At 48.0% G+C, this 20,964-nt stretch overlaps 9 protein-coding genes across 9 annotated transcripts; 3 read left to right on the top strand and 6 right to left on the bottom strand.

Moving 5' to 3' along the window:
- Positions 1–260: 260 nt before the first annotated feature.
- On the top strand, positions 261–830 carry FSUBG_5332 (uncharacterized protein; the record flags this gene model as incomplete). Its single annotated transcript, XM_036683417.1, has 1 exon — positions 261–830. The coding sequence occupies one exon, from the start codon at positions 261–263 to the stop codon at positions 828–830; it is 570 nt and encodes a 189-aa protein (XP_036539251.1).
- A 6,398-nt stretch (positions 831–7,228) lies between these two features.
- Positions 7,229–7,513, bottom strand: FSUBG_5330 (uncharacterized protein; the record flags this gene model as incomplete). Its single annotated transcript, XM_036683416.1, has 2 exons — positions 7,229–7,430; positions 7,476–7,513. The coding sequence occupies 2 exons, from the start codon at positions 7,511–7,513 to the stop codon at positions 7,229–7,231; spliced, it is 240 nt and encodes a 79-aa protein (XP_036539250.1).
- A 1,584-nt stretch (positions 7,514–9,097) lies between these two features.
- On the top strand, positions 9,098–9,584 carry FSUBG_5329 (uncharacterized protein; the record flags this gene model as incomplete). The annotated part of the gene is made up of 2 exons (XM_036683414.1): positions 9,098–9,273; positions 9,320–9,584. 2 exons carry the CDS (start codon positions 9,098–9,100, stop codon positions 9,582–9,584), a joined length of 441 nt encoding a protein of 146 aa, XP_036539249.1.
- A 98-nt stretch (positions 9,585–9,682) lies between these two features.
- FSUBG_5328 (24-dehydrocholesterol reductase precursor) lies at positions 9,683–11,188 on the bottom strand (the record flags this gene model as incomplete). The annotated part of the gene is made up of 1 exon (XM_036683413.1): positions 9,683–11,188. The coding sequence occupies one exon, from the start codon at positions 11,186–11,188 to the stop codon at positions 9,683–9,685; it is 1,506 nt and encodes a 501-aa protein (XP_036539248.1).
- Positions 11,189–11,883: 695 nt separating this feature from the next.
- FSUBG_5327 (FMn-dependent 2-nitropropane dioxygenase) lies at positions 11,884–16,155 on the bottom strand (the record flags this gene model as incomplete). The annotated part of the gene is made up of 6 exons (XM_036683412.1): positions 11,884–12,412; positions 12,704–13,094; positions 13,362–13,446; positions 13,627–14,602; positions 15,061–15,668; positions 15,715–16,155. 6 exons carry the CDS (start codon positions 16,153–16,155, stop codon positions 11,884–11,886), a joined length of 3,030 nt encoding a protein of 1,009 aa, XP_036539247.1.
- A 452-nt stretch (positions 16,156–16,607) lies between these two features.
- On the bottom strand, positions 16,608–17,882 carry FSUBG_5326 (uncharacterized protein; the record flags this gene model as incomplete). The annotated part of the gene is made up of 1 exon (XM_036683411.1): positions 16,608–17,882. The coding sequence occupies one exon, from the start codon at positions 17,880–17,882 to the stop codon at positions 16,608–16,610; it is 1,275 nt and encodes a 424-aa protein (XP_036539246.1).
- Positions 17,883–18,585: 703 nt separating this feature from the next.
- FSUBG_5325 (STE24 endopeptidase) lies at positions 18,586–18,928 on the bottom strand (the record flags this gene model as incomplete). The annotated part of the gene is made up of 3 exons (XM_036683410.1): positions 18,586–18,761; positions 18,809–18,821; positions 18,893–18,928. The coding sequence occupies 3 exons, from the start codon at positions 18,926–18,928 to the stop codon at positions 18,586–18,588; spliced, it is 225 nt and encodes a 74-aa protein (XP_036539245.1).
- A 444-nt stretch (positions 18,929–19,372) lies between these two features.
- On the top strand, positions 19,373–19,788 carry FSUBG_5324 (ribosomal L38e; the record flags this gene model as incomplete). Its single annotated transcript, XM_036683409.1, has 4 exons — positions 19,373–19,402; positions 19,455–19,488; positions 19,558–19,686; positions 19,742–19,788. The coding sequence occupies 4 exons, from the start codon at positions 19,373–19,375 to the stop codon at positions 19,786–19,788; spliced, it is 240 nt and encodes a 79-aa protein (XP_036539244.1).
- Positions 19,789–19,975: 187 nt separating this feature from the next.
- On the bottom strand, positions 19,976–20,605 carry FSUBG_5323 (uncharacterized protein; the record flags this gene model as incomplete). The annotated part of the gene is made up of 1 exon (XM_036683408.1): positions 19,976–20,605. The coding sequence occupies one exon, from the start codon at positions 20,603–20,605 to the stop codon at positions 19,976–19,978; it is 630 nt and encodes a 209-aa protein (XP_036539243.1).
- Positions 20,606–20,964: the final 359 nt, after the last annotated feature.

The following is a 20,964-nucleotide window of genomic DNA, read 5'->3' as shown; positions in this document are numbered from 1 at the left end:
ATAATATAATTAAATATAACTATTACTAATATTAATCCTTTAATATTTTAATATTTTTAATTATTATTAAAGTTTTTATTTTTAATAATAAATAAGAAAAAAATTAATTTAAAATAATAAAAAAGTAATACTTATTTTAAATAAGTATTTAATACTATAGTCCTGGTAGAGACCGTGACGAGCTGCTGTGATAAATGTTACACACGCGCCTGAGTAGATTTTGTCTATTCGTATTACCTCGAGTCTTGTAGAGTATTCTTATGTACGTCGACGAGAACCAGAACTTTCGACTCCGGGATAAAGCGAAAGAAGAGATGACCTCACTCCCCCTGATTTCGGCATACAGTGACAATAACGTGGAGGAGCTCATGGGCTTACTCAACTATCTTTCATCTTACCAACTTGTAGCTGATATAACACAAGGCTCGGGAGGTCGACGCCCAAACTTACAGTATGAGATAAAAGAAGCTTCAAAGGATGATCAAAACCCTACGCCCTTTGAGTTCGCTCCTAGCTCTGAGATTGTTGCAAAAGAGGAGTTCCTACAGGATGTCTTTGTGGACATCGATATCCCCGACCTTCTCGATCCTATCAAGAACAACCCTGACTTCAAGATGAGCGACCGCTTCAAGACGTTCATCACCAACACTGCGGTGGACTTCCGTGATTACGAATTACCGGACTTGACGAGGGATCCTTCTAAACTAAGATCCCGGGCGGCCAACCGCGCGGATGCGAGGCGACCACGATTCAGTGCCTGGGTGGTGGAAGAGGTTACTATTACTACTGAAAGACGTAGCAACGGCAGTTATATTACTTATCAGAATTAGTTTAATAATGCTTCTATATACTCATAGACTTCTCTATAGTACATAGGATCATTACAAATAAAAAGAGTCTTAAAAACATTGCTATTGCCTCCAACTGCCTTCCCTCTGGGGTTGTTAGACCTAGCTCCTGTTGGACATCTGGCTTTTACTCTTAACGGCGCTGCCCATGGTTCGTCTGCGGTCTCTGGTAGTTTCCGGCGCTCATGTCTCCGCCATAGTAGATCTTTGTATTCTCCCAGGAAGAGGTACGAGGGTCAACACCTCCCAGATGCTCAGTTATACGACGATGCCGACCGAGGAGGAAGGGATCTTGAATGTCGCTGGAGATGTAAAATCTCTTGCTGTGCTGTAGACTCCACGGGAGTCCGGGGACGAAAGTGTCGGGATTTTCCCGCATGTAGTCAAACAGCATAGGATACCAAAATTTCCCTACCAGAGGTGGCATATTGGCTCTGCTGAAGACCATGATTTTGATCATCTCGTGTGTGTCGTTCTTTGGGAACTCGGGGCAATTCCAGGTATTGTGTCGAGAAGAGTTGCAGATGGCACAGCCACGAATGAAGCCAGTGTCATGGACTCGATGACACATGGCTACCGTGTGGCCTTTGTCTTGACAATTACCACAGACCGTGGGATCATTAGATGCGTTCAGGCGAGTATTAGCGTCTCTCAGCTTGAAGTAGGCATTGGGGTCAGCTCGCTCGAGGGGAAGACTGTCCTGGGCTGAGACTGTTCGCTGTCGCTTTGCCGCGTGGGAAGGCATTTGGGGAGCCGTGTTTGGTGGTGCTGCTGAGATTACTGAATTCCAAGAGAGAGTGATGGGCTCGTCTCGCTGGAACATGCCCTCAATTGCCTGGATGGCAGCTTCGCGGTTGATGAAGCTTGCGTGGCCCTTGGCTTTAAGTAACCCATAGTTAACCCCCTGATTGTTCGCGTTCACCTCGTACAGGCTGTCGTGGCGGCCACCGAACACAGCTTGGTTCGCAGCATGGGTCATGTTCGTCTGTTCACCATCTTCCGTGTTGATCTTGCGCTTAGTGCCTCTATGTGCCTGGTTCGGGTGAACTTCTTGACTGTGACTCTCTGACTGGCTTTGAACGGCGGCCTGGTCCTGATACTGAGGGTAGCTGTCGTTCACCAAGAGACGAATAGCATTGTCGACTTCTGCACTGAGCGGTTCAGCATATAGAGGCTGGAGGTGCGTAGTCACTGAAGTGAGTGGTTGCTGAGGAGCACGCTGATGGTAGTCATCGGACCGATGGTAGTTGTTGGCAACTCGACCGTATCCTTGGGGATACAAAGCGGGTTGCTCATATTCCCGTCCTTGCTGGCCGTAGCTACGACCTGGTGTGGCATTTCTGAACCCTTGGGACTGGCCACTACCACGACCTCGTCCGATATGAGGACGAAGAAAGTCTTGACCGCCCTCGTATGGGTGTCTGCGAGGGTTATACCGACGGTCGTTGGAGGACATCGTTCTTCTGTCGATGTGTTGTCGATGTTATCAGTAGTCGTTGATGTTATCTGTATTCTCTGACGTTGAGTGTGATGGGAGTGAAAAGCGAAGAGGAGAGGAGATAGAAACAGAGACGAGAATACATTGTCCATGGAGATATTGGATGACTGGCATGAACACTCGTTCGAATAGCCTTTGCCAGTGTCAATGTAGAGTCCTGCCACTCTCAGATATCAACTCAGGCTCCAGCCAGTCAACGGACACTTACGCACTGTTCTACGCAGTTGATTTCCCGGACTCAAAGTCGCAGTGGCATCTGCTAGTTCAACTGTCTCTAAAATTATTTACCATAATATATACCAGATTGGCAAACATGAGCCAGATCATGATTTACCCATCATGTGACACTCATCAAAATCACACCAGATATATCACAACGTTCAGTGCAATTCACAGGAGCAGAGAGGTATACGTCTATTGCCACTGTCTATCTAGATCTAGGTAGTGACGGGGCGTATGCAGCTCCCAGCTGCGTAGGACGGATGTGGCAATCCACGGTTTGGACTCCTCTACCTCCAGCTTGATGTTCTTTCATGCGCGTGCCCAGACTTTGGCTTCAATGATTGTCTCCATCCACTATAGTGGCATCTTGACCCCCACGTTGTCTTGTCCAAGATTCCTTGCCACGGAAGGCGGTAGGTCTTGTTTTGTGTCTGCATGGCGGCGTGTGGTGCTAGTCTCTTAGATCATGAGAGGCAGGGCTGACGTACGTTTCATTTCCGACTCTGAATTCGACTTCGAATCTGCCCCCAGTGACCTCGAACTCATCCTCATTTAGTGTCCAGAGGGTCAGAGGATCTACCCCGAATAAATGGAAGGAGATCTTGAACATGGTGACGAGGTGTTGAGCATATTGGTTGGTCCTCGTCTGTCTCTTGATTGCTTCCTCGTGCACTGTTCCTCTCCAGTACTGAATGAGAAATCTTTCTTCGTCATCATGACTCCAATCTTCGTTGTAGGTCGGATCGGGGCATCCGTACTCGCCTTTGGCTTCATACGCCCGCTTTGTCGGACCTTGAACACCAACAAGACGGACTGCCTCTTTTGCGGCACTCTTTCTCCAATGACGCTGCATCGCGCGCATACCTTTGATCTCATACCTGTCCTCTGTCTCGAGGAGAAGATCGTCCCATTTCTGATCACTTACGACAGGAGGAATTTCTTCATCTTGGATGTCGGATTCCGAGTCATCATCAGAGCTTTCGGCTGTCGCTCGTGCGGCTCGTGGACGGGGTATGCCGATCGTGGACTTCTGTGGGATGGTGGTTTCTGTACCCTTTTTATTGTTCTTCGACCCGTGAGGCCGGCCTCGGCCTCGCTTGGCTGCTGGCTCTGATGGCTCAGATGGTTCTGGGACCGATCTTTTCTTCGATCCTTTGGCGGGCATTCTTGCGCTTTGTTGAGGATGTCTGAGGCCGGATGATGTGAGATTTGAGTGAAGATGAAGATTTAGAATAGGTTGGCCAGATTTGTGAGGTACCTTGGTAGGTACCTACTAAGGTAGACACTTTGTCATGAACAGGCGTTGCCAGTGTTGGTGCCAGTGCCAGTTCAAAGTCCTGCCACTCTTAGACATTAACTCACACTCCGGCCAGCCAATGCACGCTCACGCCCTGTTCCAATGGCAATATAGGTACGTAGGTAGTTAGGATTACAAATTTCATTAATTTTCTCTTTTCTTCATCGCCTAGCAAGAACTATCACCCCTTTTTGAAGACATTATCTCCTAAACCCAGTGGTTCCATGCTCAATACACATCCTCTCCCCAATAGGCGTATGGATAGGTCCATACGTCCAACTTCCTCCAAGTCCCTGTACAACCTCTTTGCGTTTCCTCGCACTCATAGCCGCAACTCCCTCAAGTCCTCTTACCCACGGTGCATCAGCAACATACCAAAGTGCACCAGCCAGACTTCGTGGATCGACGGGCAAGTCGGGCCACTTTACCAGTAAACTCGACAACATAGCTAACACCATGATGAGAAGAATACCAATGCTCAAACGGGAGCATATCTCGTGGGCTTCACTTGTCTGTGTGAGACTGTATGGTACGTTGGCTAGTAAAATAGGGAGAAACTGGGCAAGGAGGGTCGTGAAGGCTGTGAAGAAGAGGAGAGGATCGCGGATTCGGAGGGCGACGAAGAAGCCGGAGACTGGGTTTGTTGCGGGTGTCATGAGGACTGATCGTGTAGGAACTTGAGGATCTTGAGCCATTCGACGGTAGGGTGTGATCACAGCGACACCTGAAGAGTCAGTATATGTATCGAAAAGGGGGTGAGGATGACTTACTGGTGAAGAGAAACTCCCAGCAAAAGACAACAATGACACCCAGTGCGGAACAAACAAACCGTACACCAAAGTCTTGACTCTCCATGAGTTTCTTCATGTTCTTAGGCAAGTGGCTGAACGTATCAACAAAGTGATAGTAGCTGATGAAGCCAAGAAGACAGATCAGAAACACCAGGAATGTGAAGCGGTACCAGAAACTCAAAGCCATGAACGTCTGAGGCGCTCGACGCCGAGTTTGAGGTCGATACGCCATGCCCTCCTCATATGGCGTGTTACCATAAGGGGCTATGATATCACGGTTGGCATCACCAACAACAACAAGACCATACTCATCTCTCCCCTCTTGGTTACGAAACCACCCCATAGCGAACCTCTTCTCCGTAACAGCCCCCTTCAAGTCTTTCCAATCTTGAGCACCCATCGATCGAATCTCAGGGTTACGAGCAACGAGCGCCGCCGTATTAGCAGCACACCAGGGATTCGCAAACACACCAGTTCGCCAGTGTCGACTGATGACGCTGAGTGTGAACATGAGTAGAATGGCGATTGCGCCGAGAAGACCAACGAGCGCGTAGGCAGCTGTGTTGGAAACACCAAGTTCAAGAGCACAACCGTCGATGGCACCCTTTTTACAGCTTCCATAGATCTTGAGACCAACAGCTTCACTGGATAACGGGGCCGCGATACTCGATGCCCAAAGAGCGAGTGCCGTCAAAAATGGAAGAGGCTGGTTGTTGAACAACAGCTTGAACGGAAGATAGATACTCATCCATCCATCAAAGCTCAGCAACAAGGCCTCACGACCTAGAGCACCACCCTGTCTTGACAACGCAGCAAAAGGCTGATACTGCTGCGCCGACTGATTCAACGCTCGGATCCCCATTGCAAGAAGAACAGCAACGATAGGTGGTAGAAACTTTCCAATGAAGTACCCAGAATGCGTAAGCGTATGCGTCGTAGCTTCAACAACAATCTTGGTATCACCAGTCGGCGTCTCAACATCCGTGACAACAACCTTTGTCGGCGGCACAGTCGTAACACGCGTAGTGCCAACTGGTGTAGAAACAGACGTGATAACCTGTCCGTCCGCCAGAGTCTGAACCATGGTTACCGGCGGTGGCGCATCAACTACTGTCTTGACCGTAGCAGCGACTTCACTTGTTCTAACCCTCGTAACGGGGGGTTCCGCAACTTTGCCCTCTGAATCGATAGTAAGAACCGAATAGATCGTCGTTGTCCCGACAGAAGCATAAACAATTGGTGGACCAGTCCGTGTCGTTTCTCGAACGGTTGTGCGGACGGCGCCGTTTTCTTTTACGGTGATGAGGGTTTTTGTTTGGCCGGGTTGGACAACTGTTGTAGCTTGCCAATCTTCAGGGGGGACTGACTCTTCGGGGATGTAGGATGTAAATGACGATGCTGCTTCGGTGATGGTTTCGGTGAGGGTTGTTTCGCCGGTTTCTGTGATGGTCTCTGTTGTTTTGGAGACTTCGATCGAGCCTGGTTCTGTGACCATGGTTGTAAAGACTGATTCAACGAGAGCTGTTGTCAAAGTTCCTCCTTCGACATCCCCAGTTGCTGTGGGGATGTCATCTGTAGGTACAGGCTCTGGCTCGGGTTGTGAGGCTTGAGATTCTTTATTTCCGGTGTCGGCTGTTGGTTCAGGTTGAGATGGTTCGCTCGCGACATCTTGTCTCTTCATATAGAAGAGATTTTCATTAGTGATTCGGAACGAACGACTTTCTAGGGTCGCTGTTTTGTCATCGCCATTCAACGTGCGTGTAGCATAAATGATCAATCCCATAAGACCCAGCAACACAAGAATTAACGCGCTGATGAAGGGCCATCGTAGAGGAATTGGTCGGTAATCAGGTCTCTCTCTGTCCCGCTTCTCAGGTTGACCCGCATCCGTCTCGACAGGATAAACCTCCTGTGCAGTCACAGGCTTATACTCGTATGTAGTCTGCTGTTGCTGTGGCTGCTGCTGCTGATATGGCTGATAATGTTGATATGGTTCATTCTGAATATACGGCGGTTGATACATCTTGACGACCGCAAAGTTTGTGTATCCAACTTGAGTCGCGAGCAAGGAAAGGAGGCTTTATTAAACTACCACAAAGTCCAACGCCCAAGCCCAAGCCCCCCGGCTCTTCAACTTTCCGAATGCAACGGGGCATCCGCCGTGTCATTGCAAGTCCATCATTGGCCTCGCCCTCGACGGCATAATAACCTAAACGTAAAATCCAGGCGTGGCGTCTCCCTGGAATACCAGGACAGCTGAGCTATTGAGAAATGCCAGGCTGCTATTGGATCAACAGGCGAGTGGTGTTGTAGGGCTGAGAGTTAGACGGTCTCAAAGAGGGAATGCCAAGACTGAGCTGGAGTCTAGACCATTTAAGCTTATCGATATTTGGGTAAAGCCATCATGTGTCATTTCCACTAAGCACAAGGTTCGGCAGTTAGCCTTGCACTATTTTGCATGTGAGTTTGGTAAGAATGTTTGATTATTCGTATCTACGTATGACAAGGCAGATTCCAACGCCTCATGTCCAAAACCCAGTATTCCAAACGCCATCCCAATTATACCCAAAATTTACCAGCCGAGAACGTTGAATAGGCTTGTTCGGGGATCAGGAACAGAACCGTTGAAAGTTTTTGCACGAACAGTCTCGCTCTTTGTGGTGTTGTATTGACTAAAGTAGCGGTCGAATGTTCGGGATTGGTTTGTGAGTTGTGAACGAACGTAGCCGCCAACAACAGAGATGCTTCCCACAGCGATGAGAACAGGAAGGACCCTGAATATGTTAGTGAAGAAGTGGTAAAAGGGCAGTGATGCTTACTTGGGGCCGACAGTGGGCTTGATCATGAGAGCAGCCATTTTTGTGGATTGGTTTGATTGGTGGGTGGGTTGTGTAAGTGAGCTAAAGCTGAAGCTGAGGATGCTAGTGTTGTTGGTGAGATGATCTCAGTGATTGTTGTTGTGATTGTGATTGATGGTGATGAGGAAAAGTATTTGAGAGTCAATAACTCCATCATTATATATTCTCGTCTTGAGGGCCATTTCGTTCATTTCCGCAACCTATTTTCGTCGGTCGCATGTTGATGTTCTGAGCTGACGGGTGGTGCTGTTTTTGGTGGTGCCATGGAATGATCCAGCCCTGGACACAGCCATTTCGGGCGATGCCGGGGTCCGCCACACCAGAATTGGATCTCTACACCTTGAGATCTTCACCTTCAGGATGATCGAGAGGATGAGAGATTGTCTGTATCTACGGTTAACTATATGTTCCCTTTCTTCGTACCCTTACTATCTTCAAAATTTGACTGCATTTTCAGAGTCCTAAACATTCGTGGGTGTCATGTCATACACAATTGTAATTTGTATCGAACAACCAGATACATAATTCTAGCTCAATAACTATCAACATGAGTTTTTTCTCTGTGGCAATCATATCTTGGCAATAGTTCAATCGAAGCTATCTACAAAATGCATCTGTAAATGCAATTATGGTGATGGCATACTCAAAATCTGGTGTTGAGAAATCATCTGATTTTCGGACCCGGCGTCGACCGAACCCACCCAAAATTCTCCGGGAAATCAGTCCATCATTCGGTTGTCGACACACTCAGCCCCGAAACACATTCTCGACTCCTAAAATCGTCTCACTGATCAACTTTAACTCTGGTACCGGAATCTTCAGGAACAATTGCTATGTTTTTCCTTCCAAGCGTGTATTTTTCTCCATCCAACGATGGATTGAGTGATGACCTCATCAACTTCCTGTTGACCTGAAAGTCAGTGTCTCTGCATCAGAACCCTCTTGTCTTCTTCTTATCTGTGTATCAGCTCTCCGTATGTCCCGGCCAGGTGAGCCCGGAGTCATAAAATGCCCACCGGTAGGGTCCCACAATTCCCGGTGTCCTCGCCGGTAACACGGCCGGTGATGTGATGCATCACAGCACAAAAAGGAATGTAGATAAGCTCAAGTCAAAAGAAATCACGAACGCATTTTATTTGAATCCTTAATTATAAAAGAATTGTCTCCTATCTCTCATCAAGTCTCAAAAGACCTTCACCTTACAAAGTCAATACAGATCATATCATGGATATCACACCTACCGTCAACAGTCCATCAATACAACCATCCCCAAACATCCAACCAACGGCCGGAGAATTCCAATCCAATCCCCAGACCCTTCACCCACACGTCACATGCTTCTATTCCCGCCTCAATCCCAAAACGTCCATCACCCATCAATGACATCCAATAATCGTCAATGGCTACACATCTCCAGATATTCTGACGCGGGGAAGCTCCTGATACTGTAGCTCACCACGTCATCCCTCCATCATCCAAAGCTCTTAGATCATTGACCAAGCCCTATTAAATAGCAAAGCTCCCTCAATGAGCAGACCTCAATATACTACTTCATAATAATTGCTGTATCAGAATAAGTCAAAATGTCCATGAGACTCATCTTTCGTCCTGTGGTGCGAATCCCACTCCTCCGCCCCCAGATCCGCCTTGCTACTACAAACCCTACGCATGTCCATCCAGATGGTAACCTCGGCGGTCCGGGAGGTCAGCAACCCCCACCTGTACGCCCCGGCGGTCCGGAAGCCATCACAAGGAACTGGTACAGTCACCCTCACCCTCCTTGCTATCACCACTGACACTCCCAGGATGCCCATCGCTGCAGCTGCAGCTGTGATCGCAGGCGGCGTCTTCATCATACTCCCCACACGAGGAAAATCTCCTGAGAGAACTCTCGAGAGCGACATGGTAGCTGCCAACTCGACGGCGATTGGATATATCGGTCAACCATCTGGAAAGCCAGGTATTGCCTCTCATTACAGGGAGCTTCGAGATGGGAAGGAAGTCGAGTCGATGAAGGAGTTGAGTGGGAGAAAAGGCGGTGGTTCAATGGGACCTTTCAGAGCGGAATAAATAACGAAAAATGTATTTCATAACGGAGGCGACTTGCCCAGAGTATCAAATTGTCTATCATCGCTCGATGGAGCTGTACATTAATAATAACACATCGCTTACTTCTGCTCTGACGGTTCGTCTTTCTTCTTCTGTAGCAGATAATCTCCCCCAAACACCGCTTTGTACACTCCTCTCAGTCCTCTTATCGGCCATCCTGTTCGTGCCGTTGACTTCATCAGTTTCTCGTCCCCTTCGATATCTACTTTGACTTTGTCGTAGACATTCGGTAGATACGACGCTCCGTACTTTGCTCTTAGCGCATCGTACGCTTCTTTGTTGTAATGCGACCAGAATTCGTCTTCTGTGTAGTATGCTTGGGCGTATAGCCATTTCTTTCCTCCGCAGTCTTGAACCTTTTGCTCTAGTGCTCGATTATGCCGAATTGCGTCTCGTCGGTTTCCTTGCAGAGGACCCCATATTCCAAAGTTCATAAGTTCCACGGTTCCAGGTTTTGCAAATTCTGCGTGTAGACCATACCCTGAGTCTGGGTCTTCTCGTCGTACTCGTAATGGACATATCCAGAGGGGATAGATTCTGAATTGCTTGTCCAGCCAGTTCTGAAACTCTGGTACGCTGTTGTAAGGCACTCCGACATCTTGAACCATGTAATAGTCAAACAGGTTACTTTTGTGGCCAGCAGAGTACATGACGCGAGCTCGGAGTAGAGGGTCCAGGATATATCGAGTCAGCCGGTTAAAAGGTGCGAGAAAGTAGTCAAAGGCGTATTTAGCGACCCAGAAACCACCTCTGTCGTATCGGAATAGATAATCCTTCAATGGGATGTAGTCGGCGACGCAGGTGACAGATCCCATGCGTAGCCCATCTCGAACCTTTTCAACATGAAGATAGAACCACTTGTCCTTCCGTCGGTTCAGTTGCCTTGGCGTAGCGCTGATTGGTATCTCATCCACCATTCGTCCTGCACATACAACAGTCGTATCCTTGGAGTAGGCAATCCCATCAACATAATCATTCTCCCACCTCTTACACTCCTCCTTGATAATCTTGACAGACTCAGATGGCCCCCTCGCGAGTCGGTACTTGAGCTCAACATACTCCTTGGCCTCCTTCAATTGAACTTCCAACAACGTAACCACACCGAGTGTTCCGAACGCCGAAGCAGCACCCCAGAAAAGATCCGGCTGCTCCGTCTTGGAAGCACGCGTAACACTTCCATCGGCTAGAACAATCTCAATCCAATTGACGGTCGCGTCGAAAGCCCCGTACCGAAAAGAACTGCTCTCTCCCGACGTCCCCGAAAAGCCACCTCCAACGGTAATAGCCGGGAACTCCATAACGACCAGCGGAACAAGCCCCAGCGGTAGCGTCGCATCAACGAGGACTTCCATTGAGACATTTGGTTCAACAATGACCGTCTTGGAATCTTTGTTCACTTCAATGACATGGTTGAGCTTGCTTGTGTCGACGGTGTTGTCCACTCGCCGGTTTGAGTGCCGTGTGCTGTTAGTTGAGCCATGGTATAGACGGAACGGTTCCTGGCGGGCGTGAAAGTGCTTAACTCGGTCCGCGACGCCAGCGACGATGGTTTTATGAGCGTCCATCATGAGATGGGGTCGCAGAAATAAATGAAACAAAAAAAGAGATGCAGGAATCAAGATAAAAGACTTGGCGAGTCGTTCAGAGTAGTATCGGGTCGAAAATAGCAAGGAATGATCCACAATTCCTTTTCCTTGTGCCGTGCTTGTGCCTGTGCTTGTGCTCGTGCTCGTGCTTACGACCCAAGAGTTTTATATGAGTCGATCACTCATGACGCTTGATTCCGACATATCCGACCGAGTATGATGATTACTTGCTTAGCTTGCTTCGAATCAGCAAGACTCGTCTTATTTACTTCTTACTTGTTGCGGTCTGAGGCGCCACGTCAAACACGTCAGCCCTGCTTTGACCATATCGCCAAGTTTTTTATTCTATTCTGGTCGATCTCAATATGACGTTTGTTGTTTCATTGGTTCAGCTTGTGATGCATGAATAGGCGCGTTTGCTAGTGGACAAGCGATCCTGGAAATGGCCCCCACAAGACATTGACAGCCAAACCAAACCAAACGCTCTGCTCTGTTGATAAATAAACTAGCTAACTATCCGAATGGCTCTGCAATTCTAGCTTTGATATGTAAGGCTCGGTTGTGATTCGCTCTCATCCTCTTCCTCTTCCTCTTCCTGATCCGAGTCTTGACAACTAAACGCTGGGATATACATACTATCCGAATGACTCTAATTCTAGCTTTGATGTCTAACGCTACGGTGTAGGCGGGGTAACTTTCAATACAGGTAGTTCATAGTCGCCATCACGCCCATCCTCCTCGTCCTCTTCCGTAGAGTCACTTTCCCCCTTCTCATCGTCTTCAACCTCAACGTAATAATCGAGATCATTAAGGTAGTACTCAAGGTCCCTACCAAAAATACCCCTCCCGTCCTTGTCCTTCTCGCTGTGACTGGGCTCAGGCGTTTGTCTCAGCAACCTCAGCAGGACCCTAGCGTTTTCAGTTACTTTCTCTTCCAGCTTATCTGTGAATTTTTTTGCTCGTGTTAGGATACCGAAATCATCCTCTTCCATACCATGTAGAGGACCGCACATCGCCCACAGTCTTTCGTATCCCGTAATCTGACGTGCTTCGATCGTCCAACGGTCAAGATGGTCTTGTATTGTACATCTCCAGCATTTTGGAGGGATCCAGCCATTGATCTTGTATCTTAAAAGAAAGTCTTGCGAGACTTCCATTCCTGCAGCACTCAGCGCACCAGGAAGTTTGAGCGCAAGTTCAGAGCTGTGTGCACAGTCGAACATAATACGATGAGTGCACGGCTCGGCGCCATCTTGCTCAACATCCCCCTCCTGTCTGCCTTGCTACGGGCAGATGGGTGACGTCCCAGACGATTTGAAGTTGTCGAGGAGTGTGTCGTAACAACCGTCTCCAATAATGTGTCCACAGGGAAACAGCAAAGCAGAATGTCCTTTTATTTGGTCCAAGGTTTTGTGATCTTGGCAAGTTCCTCGACAGGCAGCGCAGCGAAAGCGAATACATGAGAATTGCAAAGTCGTCAAGCTTCGTGCGCACTCATCGTCGTCGTCCGCCTGGTCACCCTTGTGGTGGAATTTCAATATGATCTTCTGTAGCCAATCAAATGCACTTGGGTAGTGGTATTGACTGGGGAGACCTAGGCCTTCCTTCGAGAATACATTGAAGAAGAGATCGGGCATTTCTACGGACAAGTGTTGTCGAATGACTGATAATTTCACAACCTCATCCTCAGCCGACATGCCCTCACTGCGATAGGCGTCAGTCGTCTCAGCGTTTGTCGATGTCTCTTCGGTATTTTCTCCTTCTGTTGCCTTTTTCTCTGGCGCAATCTTTTCGGTCGATTTGTTCTCGCTAGCTTTTTCGCCGGCCATCTTGTTATCCGCCATCTTGTCGTCTGTCGATTTGTAGTTGATAACTTTGTTGTGGGCTATAAGTAACTCTGCTGTCGGTCACGGCGATGATATGCTTGATAGTCTTTGGGCTTTTGTTTGTATGGATGATATTGGTGTGATGGCTGATGCTGATGCTGATGTTGGTTGATGTTAGGTTGACACTGAACGAGGTCAGTCAGGCTGTTATGAATTGCGAGCACCTTCCAGCTGTGATTCACATCCCTAACAAAAGCAAGTTGTGTCGAATACGTCCTTCCTCGTTCTACAATTTACGTTGCAATATGATTGGATACCTTAAGTACTAAGGTGAGTAATATCTTTGATCATCTCGCGACCAGTGATGCGAGTGGTATCCCAGAGAGTAAGGTAGGGAAGTCGAGAAGGTACCTATTCTTCGTCTCAGGTCTCAGTTGAACAGACGCGAATCTGTACCCAGCAACTTCCATTCTACCCAAACGCCTTCTCATTCTGCCTCTGAGGCGTATCATGGCGATTCATCTCGCCTTCACTCCTTTTCTTTGGTAGCTCTCCCGGTGCCAAATTCAGCTGATCTAATGAATGGCCTACCCAAGTATACCGTAGCCACTTTAATGGTCTACGGTCCTCAAACAAGGCTTTTTGGACTTCGTCTCTATAAAAGAATGCCAAGATCATCTGAATCATAAACACAGATGCATTCCCCGAGCATGACGAGAGCTTCCCAAATCGAGTATCTTCAAACCGAATACCCAGACGCTCCAGAACATGCTCAAACACTGCGGGTTGTTGAAGGCGTGTCTCAAACTGCTTCTCCTTCTTCAATTCCCATATCTGAAGGTTGGGTTCTGCTAACCAATCCAACTCAAGCTGCAACAGCCCAGTTTTGACGGGCTCTGCGTCAAAGGTCAACAAAATGAGCTGCCGAAGACGTCCTTGCTCGACCTCATCTTTCCGTCGGTTTTTCTTTTTCAACCCCGCAAAGACTCGATATAATCTGTGCGCAAGATTTTTCTCCGGGACCTTTTTTGATCGGTCAAAAGCGAACAAGTATGGTGATTGATCTGATATATCTTGGTTCTCAAACTCTTCCACTATATAGTGGAGAGGAGCCATGTACTTGAACCAGGACGACCCACGATCTCCAGGTAAGACGCCCTTTCCACGGTCATACAAAATGTCTCTCATATCAATATATGCGATCCCGGCCTCGATGATGGGATCGTGTCGAGACGACGGTCTTTCAAGCGATACGCTAGGCTCTTTACCGCATATATGATGGAAATCCAGAGAGATGAAGATATAGTCAGTTTCGGGCATTCTGACGAACTGGTTCGTCTTGGTATCCAATGTAGGGAAGACATGCTCAAGGTTTTTCGGAGGAACGGTACATGATTCCCAAGGGATATATTCCGTCTCTTCGTCAGACATTGACATATTGGACGAGACACTCTCCTGGAAACTCGAAGTCGACATTGCCACAGCTGCACTGGGGAGAGGATGAGGGCTGGGGGAAGCCCAGGTAAATAACACGAGAGAACCGTTGTTTTCGAGCTCGTTGGTTTGACTAAAAGCACACACAGCCTAGCAATCAACCTGCCACTTATATACGTGGTACTTCCTGTACTTCGGACCACTCTTGTAGGTGAACGGCGACGAACGGCGTCTGTGAGCCAGAGTCTCACACAGTTTGTCAGTGAACCGTGCCATTGTTTGGCCCTGGCTACCTGCCGCACAATTCAGAGCGACCTCAACGATGGCAGAGCATCAGCCATTCTCAAAATGAGATATCCTCTCGCTGTAGTAGTCTCATATACCGAGCAGACACAGGTTGAACCTTGAGATTGACCGCATACTGTTGAGTGAAGAAGTGGTTACTTTCCAAATTACAAGACGCCAGTACAGTATTTCCTTCACATATTATTAATATCTAACAATCCAATCACATCTAAGCATATTTCTCTTCGTTATAGTGTACCCAAAATCACCACGCAGAGGCCAAGTTCCCCTCCTTGTGTGATTCACAGTCTCGGGATAGCTGTCAAGTAGGTCCCTCCCAACTTGAGCATATCCACAGCCTCCTTGACCATCTCATCAACGATTTCTCCAGCAGGCTGAATCTTGGTGATGGCTCCAGCAACTTGCCCCATCAAATGTGGCAGATCGAAATCGTTGCCCTGCTCAAAGTCGTACTCAATCGGTACAACACCCTTGTCGCACAACTCCTTGATCTTATCTGGCTGCTCATGCCACTTCCTGATATAATCGTTTGTCTTCATTCTCAAAGGCCGTCCAGAGATAACAAGAGTTCGCTGCGTATCTTCGAATCCACACGAAACAACCTCCTTCTTATGCTCCTCACTGCAACTAGCTTCAACAGAGGCTACAAATCGTGTACCTACCCATACGGCTACAGCGCCCTGCATCAATGAGCTTGCAAGACTCCTTCCAGAGTAAATACCTCCGGCTGCAACGACCAGCGCGGGGAGGCCCTTGAGAAGAGGAGGGTGGTACTTTGAGGCAACGTCTGCAACAGCGGGGATGAGGATGGAGTTTGCAACGTCTCCTGTGTGACCTCCTCCTTCGCCACCTTGAGCGCATACCATGTCAACTCCGAGCTCGAGAGCTTTGGTCTTTGATGTGTCAGTGAATAGTAGCCAACTCCAGTCTGTGACTTACTGCATGCTTAGGATGGCCAACCATGTTCATGACCAGGATTCCCTTATCATGGAATCTCTTAATCACTTGGGGTGGTGGTACACCCACAGCACTGACAAACAACTTGGCACCACTGTCAATGATGATGTCCACCAACTCGTCCAACTTTCCACCAGTGTAATCATGGTTGGTCTTACGCGCATTGCCTCCAATCTGAGGCAAAGCGAGATCGACACCAAAGGGTAGATCAGGTCGGGAAAAGTTGGCCTTCATCTCTGCAATAATCTCTCGAAGTTGATCGGGTGTATATTGGAAACCACCAATTATACCGAGACCACCAGCGTTGGATACAGCTGCTGCAAGACGACCACCAGACACCCTTGCCATACCGGCGAGGATGATGGGGTGCTTGATTCCCAACAGGGATGTAAGTGGTGTTGTGATGGGGCCTGGAGGTGCCATTTTGAGATATTATGAATAACAATATTAGACAAAGATTTGGAAATAACAAAGTATAAGAATATAATACAGTTGGATACTGACCCTCGGCTCTTAGAAATCTGTGGGGTCGGCTGTCTTAAACATCATCAACCGATCTACCGATCTGCGGGGGAAGCTTCTCATCCAAAGTCCGAGGCATTACCGCATTAGGCTACCAATTCGTGTATCTCATGTGCCTCTGAATGCGCTTTGAACCCTTTCTGCATAAAATCCCAGCCTCGGTGATACATAGTATTTGTGCATAGGTAGTTATTGTATTGTATTCGCTGAATCTATCAAGGTATCCCGTCTCAATCCCGTTTCATCTTTGGCTCAAATCCCATACTTGGCTCAATGTTGGTATCATACATGAAAACATCCGTGACTCGCTATCATCCCTCATTAGGTAGTATTACAGAGAATTAAAGTCCTTGTCATTGGAAATGCGGTAAGCGCGCTGGAACGAAATCTGTCTTCTCTGGTGATTTTGTGCCATCGGGTTGCGAACTGTTTGGCGCTTCATCTTGTGTCGCGGGCTTGTCTTCGACTTCTTCGACGTGATGGTAGGCGGCTTTCGAAGGCGATGGTTGGTAAACATCATCCTCTGCTACCTCTGGCTTTGACTCGGAGATTGATCTGGGATCAGGTCTTGGTGTGAGACCTTTTTCTGCCGCGAGTTGTGCTGCTGCTTGTTTCTTCCTCTCGACATCCTCGTCTTGCTCTTTTCGTAGCATAAGCTCTTCTTGTTCCAGGTCATGTAAAGTCGGTCCCTCAACATCTGGCGTTACAGAAAACGAAGTTGATCGCTGCTCCATTCGGTAGTCGTCCTTGGAAGAAACTGATCCTAATGTCGTCCGCGAGACTGTTCTCGACCCTGCCAAACCACCGGCCGGTCTTTTACCCTTACTGCTGGTTCTTCCACTTCGTCCACTTCGGTCATCTTTTCTAACCATGTCATATGTTACTTCGTCGTCAAGTGGAATTGCATCTTCTTCACCTTCGCCATCACTTGGGAACAAATCGCCTCGTGATCGATAAGAATCTGATGTATCGCCCGACCCTGTCGTCCCGCTGCGCTTTCTAGTCACTGGCAGGTCAAAGTCGTCTTCGTCAGAATGTAGTAGTGGTTCGTTTTCTCCTTCGCCATGTCGTCGTGGATGGTCTTGCAGATCTGCCGCACTAGGTTTGTATCGCAGAGTACCGCCCATCTTCCATGGTAGTTTGCTGAGAAACCCGATCGGTTGTGTACTGGGAATTACAGTAGGGTCATCGTCCATGCTTGGCTTTCGTCTTCGGTCTCGGGTCCCATAGCTCATGCCGCGTTTCCTGCGCGGTTGTTCAGTTTCTGCCCCAGTGTGTCTTCGCTGAGTGCCAGTCCCAGCCAACAATCTATCCCAATCTTCATTACCCCATGTGCCGAACAGACCGCTCTGTTCTTCCTCGTACCAGTCATCGTAAAAGTCGAAGCTGTACTCTGCCCTACTATGCGACAGCTCTCGCTCTCTGCGCTTTCGTAGACGTTCCTCAGGGTCACCTAGACATACAGTCGTACACTGTTCAAGAGATTGCGCGATGGACGAAAAGCAAGGGTTGATATAATTATGTTGAAAGGTCCAGATTCCAGCTGCCGCATTCTCGGTTATGGTCTCGGTATCGTGGGCAATTTGGTTCCAGCGTTGGCGCAGTCGGGGGTCCTCGAGGAATGCCATTGTCAATATAGTGGATATGACGTCGCAACATGGAAGCGCCGAGGTCGCAATGTGTTTCAGAGGATGTAAGAGGATTCAGAAGAGTAGATGATTAATTTTGGTGCGAGTCAATTAGTAGACATGATCGCAGAGGTGAGGAGTTCACGATCAGCCATCAAAAGTATAATCTCGTGAGTGACAGGCTATGATTGAAGATCAGAGTTGATTGTAACTGTAAGACAGCGGTTGTTGTGGCACGTGCAGCGAGGTGAGACGATTAACAGTTGGGCTTGTTGGGTGGTTGGTTGAGTGGAGGTACTTTGAAACGTGGTTGTCTGGTGGCTGGTCACCAAGTACTGGATCCACTGGGCTTGACTTTCGATATCTATGATACTTCAATGTTGTAACTCGACGGATCTTGACATGATGAACCTTGTTATTTTTGGTGAGTGTCAGGCGGGATCTTGTCAAAGTTGTCCAAGCTTAGTTACACTCTATTTCGATTTGACGTTACATTTGTCTTGAACGGGGTAAGAAAATATTCGTATTGAGCAGTCTGCAGGTGGTATCAGGCAACGCAAGAAACAGTGATGTAGTACTAAACAGTCCAGTAATCTCGAGTTGTGGTATCCTACTTCCTAGGGATACGCATGTTCGCTATCACTCTTTCGATAAGCTCTTCCTTGGTGGCCTTTGGGTCGGGGTGTAGATTTCTCTGTTTTGGTTAGTCTACGTCAATGGCTGTGGGTGATTCGCTTGCCTTGTTCAACCACAATTGGCATTCTTCCTTTGTCCATGTCTTAGGATCACCAGTAGGGTCAGGCTGGGGTGGGAAGACTCCTTGACCATCATTTCCCCAGATTGTGTATGCCGCTGCCATAGAAACAACGCCTCCAAAGACTGGGCATATCAGTAGGTGGCTTACCCTGCAGATGAAGGATACTTACAGAGGACGACGTTCTGAGAAGTGTTAGTATGTTTAGCTTGACTAAGTGATAGATATCACCCTATCACTGGATTTTCGCTCATACCTTGGACTTCATAAGGTTATCAAGCCGAGTCGACATGTTGACGTCTTTCGTCGATACTGACGTTATCAACAAGTTTGGCGATCCAGCTGGTATACACCTATTCTGGAGCACCAAGTGTTGTAGGTCGAGAAGGTCTAGAGAACAACAAAAATAATATGGTTACAACAATAATGAGCACCTTAAATATTAAGTTTCAAAGGATTTACAATCACAATGAAAGGTGGCCATTTCAAGATTCCTGCCTGTTGCTCAAGGCCTCGTCTCATCCTCGTCTGCGCCACGTATTCTGACGCCACATCTCGGTGGATCGGCGACCATCTCTCCCGAACCAGTCCAACAAACGACAGTGGTCCGTGCACTCAAGTCCCCGCGAAAAGCAGCGCACAAAATGAATTCTCCAAATTTCATTCATATCGAAATCGTCAACCCGTGCCTTTGACAAGTTTCCGTTCAACCCATCCACCTTGAACTACCGCCAAGATGCCTCAAGAGGTCGCCGATATCAAGAAGGTATGGCACGCGAGTACCAGCGGAAGGATTGAAATACTGACTCAATTACTAGTTCATCGAGATCTGCCGTCGGAAGGACGCCTCCTGTACGTTTTGACGAAGAAAAAACCTCCACGAAAGAAACGCAATTCGATTCTAACAATTAATCCCAACAGCCGCGCGGATCAAGAAGAGCCAGAAGACCAACAACATCAAGTTCAAGGTCCGCTGCCAGAAGCACCTCTACACCTTGGTTCTCAAGGACACCGACAAGGCCGAGAAGCTCAAGCAGAGCCTTCCCCCCAGTATGATCCTCCGCCAGGACGCAACGATGATACAAACCACTGACACAGCACACAGACCTGCAACTCACCGATGTCTCCAAGAAGGCCAAGAAGTCTACTTAAGAAGGTGGTTGAATAAAGGGTTGACTCTGGGTGTGGGAGGATTTCACAGGCACGAATGGGCGTCTCGGGATACCTTGCATTTCATCATGTGCTCTGAAAGGAGGATACTCGGATGAGTCCAAAAAATAAAAAGAACGATTCGAGTCACAAGATACTGGGTTTTTTTGCGTGATGAGTGTTGAATTGGCTAATGCAGGAAAGGCTTGTGCTCGAAGCGGGAGACCTTTGTGGCTTCGAACCTCACAGCTATACCGGACTCGATCACGTCTTCGAAGCCTGGAGATGCGATTATCACCATGATTGAATCGCCGCCTTCTATCCTCCACCCTGCCCACATTCTTTGACCTGGTAGTGGTGCGGATTGGGTCTCGATGGAACGATATTCCTTTTCGAGGGATGCTTTTTCCTCAGCCTTCACTGATATCTTCCAGACCTTGACCGAACCTCTGGCAAGAATGTCTCCTCGGAATTCATTTTCTCCAGCTGGCACCGTATGATACAAGGCCACGGCGTCCTTGTCTTGACTAATGAAGGGTTTGAGCTCCTGCATTAAAGATATATTCTCTTGACTTTGGATCCATTCGTTGTGACCATCCACAGACTCCCACGGTGCTGTGAGAAACAGGTGCGGCGCTTCGCCATCGGTGACCCAAACGTCGGTGGTGTAGTTATATGGCTTTCCCTGAAGGAGATTGGGCTGATGCTCCCTAACCCATTGAGCTTGTACTTGCTGGGTCTCTTTGAAGATGTGTCGTAGTTTATCCTCATCGTACCCTGGCTTTAGCTGGATGCAGGCTGTTTCAATGACGCCAGCCATTTTATCGACAAAAGACTTGAATTGCTCAATCAACAAAAGGCTCAGATGCCCTCTATCCTTCACGATGAAGCTGACTAAATAATCAGTCAATCAGGCATCTTTGACGACGTTGATGCGGGGTTCAGTCGAGGATGCGCCATTCAGTTGCCTGGGATGGATCACGGTCAGCAACGTAGTCGTCAGCCATAGGTTTGAATGCTGGCCGTGGTCCAGGGAGTTCTCCGTTCACTTGATACAGCTTCTGTGTCAACACTTTGTAGCAAATCCTTCATAGAGCCACATGCTTTATAGGAGACGAAATAAAACCTAGGACATTGACCCTAATGAAAAAAAAGACTTAGGTAACTTAGTATAAGTTT

Source organism: Fusarium subglutinans (genome assembly GCF_013396075.1).
Source record: "Fusarium subglutinans strain NRRL 66333 chromosome Unknown NRRL66333_c0000051, whole genome shotgun sequence".
Lineage (NCBI taxonomy): Eukaryota > Fungi > Ascomycota > Sordariomycetes > Hypocreales > Nectriaceae > Fusarium > Fusarium subglutinans.
This window is presented reverse-complemented; position numbering and strand designations above follow the sequence as displayed.